The 5,565-nt window shown below is 25.3% G+C and overlaps 1 protein-coding gene across 1 annotated transcript; it reads left to right on the top strand.

Moving 5' to 3' along the window:
- Positions 1-2,849: 2,849 nt before the first annotated feature.
- Positions 2,850-5,565, top strand: LOC145837072 (uncharacterized). Its single transcript, XM_082944838.1, has 3 exons — positions 2,850-2,983; positions 4,539-4,702; positions 5,211-5,565. The coding sequence occupies exons 1-3, from the start codon at positions 2,862-2,864 to the stop codon at positions 5,444-5,446; spliced, it is 522 nt and encodes a 173-aa protein (XP_082800964.1). The 5' UTR covers positions 2,850-2,861; the 3' UTR covers positions 5,447-5,565.

Raw genomic sequence — 5,565 nt, 5'->3', positions numbered from 1 at the left:
ATTACCGCATTTTCTATCACTTATTTAGATTACTATTTTTAACTAACTTCAAAATTTTTACAAACTTCTTTATATATATATATGTATATATATATATATACATTTATTTCAGGAGCCGATCATTTCTAACCCGCTATCATTTCTAACCCGATCACTTCTAACCCGATTATTTCTAACCCGATCACTTTTAACCCGATCACTTCTAACTCGATCACTTCTAACCCGATCATTTCAAACCCGATCGTTTCTAATCCGATCACTTCTAACCCGATTACTTCTAACCCGATCACTTCTAACCCTATCACTTCTAACTCGGTCATTTCTAACCCGATCACTTCTAACCCGATCACTTCTAGCCTGATCGTTTCTAACCCATTTTACTTAATTATTTTTTTTTTAATCTTGATTTCTTGCAAAAACAAACTAGTCTTAATAAAATTATTAATTGATAAAACATTTTTATTTTTTATTTACTATGAAAAATAATGATTTTAATGTGTTACGTAAAAAATATTTTTAATATAAATTTCAATTTTAATAGTAACTAAACAAGATTTTAATTAATTTTTTTTACCTCATTTTTTGATTTTTCATCCTACACATAATTTAAATTTATTTTCATTATTTCATTTTTTTTTGTTTTTTCAATCTACTTTAACAGACGATTTTCGTTAATCATATACAATTTACTAAATCGTTTACTTTAAAATATTTTGAACTCTTCCTTGTAGGGTTTTAAAGTAAACAGTTATAACTATATAAAGGTTGGATCTTATTGCAGAAGACGTGATTATAATAATTTTAACATAAGCAAACTTTAAAAAGTCAACCTCTACAATTGTAATATTCAGATACAAAAACTTTTATATTACAGTCTAAAAACTATATTGTAAATCTGACGAAAATGTTGTATTATTGCTGACTAATTAACGTTTTATAGAAGGTTAGTTTTAAGTTTCATCTTAATAACTTATACAAATTGTTTTAAAACTTGCATAGGCCTATTAAGATAATGGAATTCAAACAAATATTAGGAAACATTAAATAGTTTTCTTATATTAAGTGGAAAAAAATTATTTTTAGATATGACCTAGCTATTAAAACAGTTATGTCATATAACAAACCGCTAAAGTATGTTACGTCGACTTACAGTTTTGATTTCAAATCATTAATAAATTCCTACTTAGTTCTAGAGAAAAAATAGTCACTAATAATTAAACAGACATGTTTATTTGTATAACAAGTCCGAGGGTAATTAAATCTCGCACAAGTAATCTTCTTTAAAACTTTCACTTAAGTTTATATATTATACGAAATGTTTCAATTACGACCTAAATTAGTTGACAAATATTTCTTTAAAATTTACATTATTATGAAGAGTTAAAATTCCGTAAGTTGAAAAAAAAAAAAAAAAAATTTTAAAAAGAATAATAAATTAATTATAGTTAAATTAAGCATAACTAGAAGCAGAAGCTTATAAAAACTCCATCAAGTTCTTTGTTTCCTTTAATCAACTAGTTTTTAATACGATTATTACACACAACATGTTTATTCTTATTTCATTACAGTAAAGCCAGCTTGAAGTTATATTTTTACGACATATATAAAATTAAAAAGAAAGGTAAATAACTTAGTTTGTAGATTTAAAATTGTTAGCTTACAAGCTTATAGCTTTTTATTGTAAATTTAATACATAAAAAAATATTCAAAAAACTGTTTAAAACTGCTAGGCTAGTTTAACAAATTTCACCTTACAACTTTGCTAATTTTTGAAAAGAAAAATTTACTATTCTTGCTTTAAAAAACAAAAACATACCAAACAATTCTCTCTTTTACAAAATTTTGTATACTGTTATAATAATAACAATGTATACATAGCAATTTATCCAGATCAAAATGGGTTCTTGAAGTTTAATGTTACTTGCAGTTGAAACTAGTCAAACAGAAAAACACTATCGGCCATACACCGATATGTTTTCATTTTATTTATTTAATATTTTTTCACAAAATAGTTTAATTAAAATAAAGATTTACGCTGCGGTATATTTAAAAGTTTTAAAATTGATTAACAAATGGCTTACCTAGTGCTAATTAAGTTACAGCAAAAAAAAAAAAGTTTGATTTAAATCAATTAAATAAAACATTGATAAACATGTTTAATTCTTATTTTAAAACTTAAAGTGCATATCTAAGTTTTTAACAATAAAAAAACTAAAGTGAAAAGAACGCAGCGTTCTAACACATAAAAAATTCTTTAAATAAAAATTTGATAATAATTATCGATCAGTTATTTTTTTTCGTGAAGTTTAACGTAGAAATAGTTTTCGAAATTCTAGTAAAAGTAAAATTTGTAAATTATCACGAGTACGACTATCAATAATTCTTTTTAACTTAATCATTTTATTTCTGTCTAAATCTGATAAAAACTTGTTTTGTTTATAACTTGTTTGAAACTGTTGATAGAATATTTTTAATGTCGTTTTAACTTTTAACATAACGAATATAGTTTGTATTTATAAAAAGTTGGATTTTAAGTATTTAAAACAATTATCGTACTGGACTTTTTTAAGACTTTTAACACTACTTTTTATCAAGTTTGGTCCGAAGTATAACTTACGGGATATTTGAAACTTACACTAGGTAATATTAAGTCTGTTATAATGAGTATACACCAGAACTATACTTGTTTTATTTTCAAAATTTGGCTCACCACAACAAAATGCCTGCCCGACTCCAAGTTAAATCATGTAGTTATTTTGTTAATGTATTAGGTTTTTTCCCGACGTTGATATTAGAAAACAAGTTTTCAAATTTGACAAAAGATTGTTTCTGAATTAAAAATTTTGAATAAGAATACATAAATGAATTTACCTCCTGACCCTAAACGATATATTGATAGCAAAGGTAGTATTGTTTTTAGAACTCCTTTAAACTGGAACGAAGTAGTAAATAGAGTGAAGAATGATGATTTAAATTTTGGCAGGTTGTTAAATGTTCTGCTTTAAATTTTCTATATTTTAATTTTAAATTGTGCATTAGTTTGATTATATGAACTTCAATTTGTCTTGACTGTGACATTTAAAAATATTTTTCCAAACAAAAAATTTTTATCTTTAAACTTTGGTTTTTAAATGTTGCTCAATAACTTTTACATCTACTTAAAGGTTGTTACACATTCATACTAGATTTAACTTTCTCAAGCTTTGAGCAATTTATGATTAATAAAACTTAGGTGAACTTAAAAAAACTAATTACAAAATATTTAAATATAGAAAGAAAAGAAAGAAATGAAATGTTAACTTTCACAACTATGCTAAATGCAGGGTTGTCAACTTACCTAGAAAAACCTGAAATTTGACAAGTTAGGAAAAAAAACCTGGAATTTAAGAAATTTTGAAAAAAAAACCTGGAATTTTAACAATTTTCACATGTTCAGTAGAAAATTTTTAATTTGACTCGAAAAATCTATCATAAAAAAAAAAATTGTTGCATTATCTATTTTTTATAAAAAAAAACATACTTAAAGTAGCTTTACAGTACTTTTTCATTGTTTTTATACAATTTAACACAGTTTCTTACCTAAAATTAACTTTAAACAAAAATAGACCCGAAAATATGTACTGTTAGAAAACCTGGAAAAAATTTTGGAAAAAAAAGTGGCAATCATGTTTTTAGTATGTAATATATTTATGGCATTTTAGTACAAAAAAATTATCTGTTACTTGGTTTCAAAAAACTGTTTTCTATCATTAACTCATAAGTTATATGTTGTAACATAGTTTTTCCATTATGACACAACCAGGTACTATTAATATTTTATTGAAATAAACAAATAAACAGAAGTAAATTTCGTTCACACTACACACTATTTAAATTGTTATTAAAGTTTCTTTAAAAGCAGCAACTAGGGATAACTAAAAAATTAAACCATTAACAAATTAATGAAGTATAGTACAACTATATTAATTAGCTAAATAAGTTAACTGAATAGAGCATGCAACTAGTCATTGTAAATTGAACAAAGTAATCAACATAGTTGAATAGACAATTTTTTTTTTGCAGAATTTTTATTTAAAATGTAAATTAGTTCTAGAGAATTTACTACATACCCTTGATATCATTTTAAAACTATTGATATTTTAGCTTTCAAATCATTTCAAATTGTTTATAAAATGTTGACCTATTGCTAAATACTATTTATTTTCTGTAGTTTACTAACATCCTATTCCCTGTTAGACAATCTAATCTTGTAAAATAGAGTTTTTGTAAGTACTGATTAGTTCTGTTTATTAGATTGTTACAGGTTCTGCCCACGTAGGTTTGTTTACAGAATAAAACAAACTTTTAGATTAAATTATTTGTGTTAAGGATAGGTCGCTTATCTTTATTCTTTATCTTGAATAGTTTTTTGGTCTTGTACACTACTCTTAAATTAACCGATCTGTAACAGCTCTCCTTCAACTTCTTCAAATTGTTTTGGACATCTGAGTTTTTTGTTGTTAAAAAATAGCATTTTATTTCTTATTTTTATTAAACAGGTCAAAAGAAGGTTTGGAGGAATATAGAAAATTCAAATCTCAAATAGACAATGAGTGGTGCTCCATGGAAAGTTACATAAAACACATTTACTTTGATTATCCAGTGAAAATAAAAATTATTGATGGAAAAACCCTCAAGTACGTTGATGAGTTCAAAAAGTTAAGTAAGTTCATAAGATACCTTGTTTTGTGGTTTTTTTCTTAATAAATTGCTATGTAGGTAATAATATTATCACTTTTGACGGTATTCTGTTTTCATAAATTAACTGTACTAACAAACACTTAAAAAATTCATTCATATGTTACTTGAAATTTCTTAAAAAAAGTGTATTCTATATTAGTTTTTATAAAGAAGTAAATATATTTAAACTTTTCAAAATAATTTAATGACCTCATAAACTAAAATTGAAAGTGTTTGAAAAAAAACTTTACTTATACTAAATTTTTATATGAATGATAAACTAAGTTCAATTGGAAAAATGCTAACAATATTGTAAAGTATGTCTATACTTTTTAATTGTTGAAGTCTAAATGAATATTTATACTTTGAACAAATTTTGTTTTAATACATGATTACTTCATATGACAAATTTCAAAAAATGACCAACAACACTGACAATGAAGTATTTTTTTCCACAAAACATTAAAACTAATTTTAAACTTTCCTTACAGCCAAGGATAAAAATAAAATAGTGTTGCGGGAAAACGATTTCCCCTACAACTTCACCGATGACGTCATTCACTGGGTGGTGTGGACGTCATCAGGGGTTCCGTATGATGACGTCACTGCAAAGGTGAAGGAGAAATTCCCTCCTGAAAATTTCGAGGTTGTGCTGATGGAAAACCCGAACAAGACCATCAAGGGAGTGGACCACTTGCACATGTTCGCCAAGAAAAAGTATTTCTAAAACTGAGTTAAACAATATCTGAATGTTCAGATTTTTTACGTGATTAAAATGTTGTGTGAGTCGATTTTTCAAGTTTGTCTGCCTTTTTAGAGCTTATCTATCGCGTTTAAAAGTTAAAT

Source organism: Thalia democratica, chromosome 5 (genome assembly GCF_965202585.1).
Source record: "Thalia democratica chromosome 5, ktThaDemo2.hap1.1, whole genome shotgun sequence".
Lineage (NCBI taxonomy): Eukaryota > Metazoa > Chordata > Thaliacea > Salpida > Salpidae > Thalia > Thalia democratica.
This window is presented reverse-complemented; position numbering and strand designations above follow the sequence as displayed.

Coding starts and splice junctions, on each gene's coding strand:
- LOC145837072 (XM_082944838.1), top strand. CDS start 2,862: ATGAATTTACCTCCTGACCCTAAACGATATATTGATAGCAAAGGTAGT. Junction 2,984..4,538: donor GATGATTTAAATTTTGGCAG/GTTGTTAAATGT, acceptor TTTATTAAACAG/GTCAAAAGAAGGTTTGGAGG. Junction 4,703..5,210: donor TGATGAGTTCAAAAAGTTAA/GTAAGTTCATAA, acceptor CTTTCCTTACAG/CCAAGGATAAAAATAAAATA.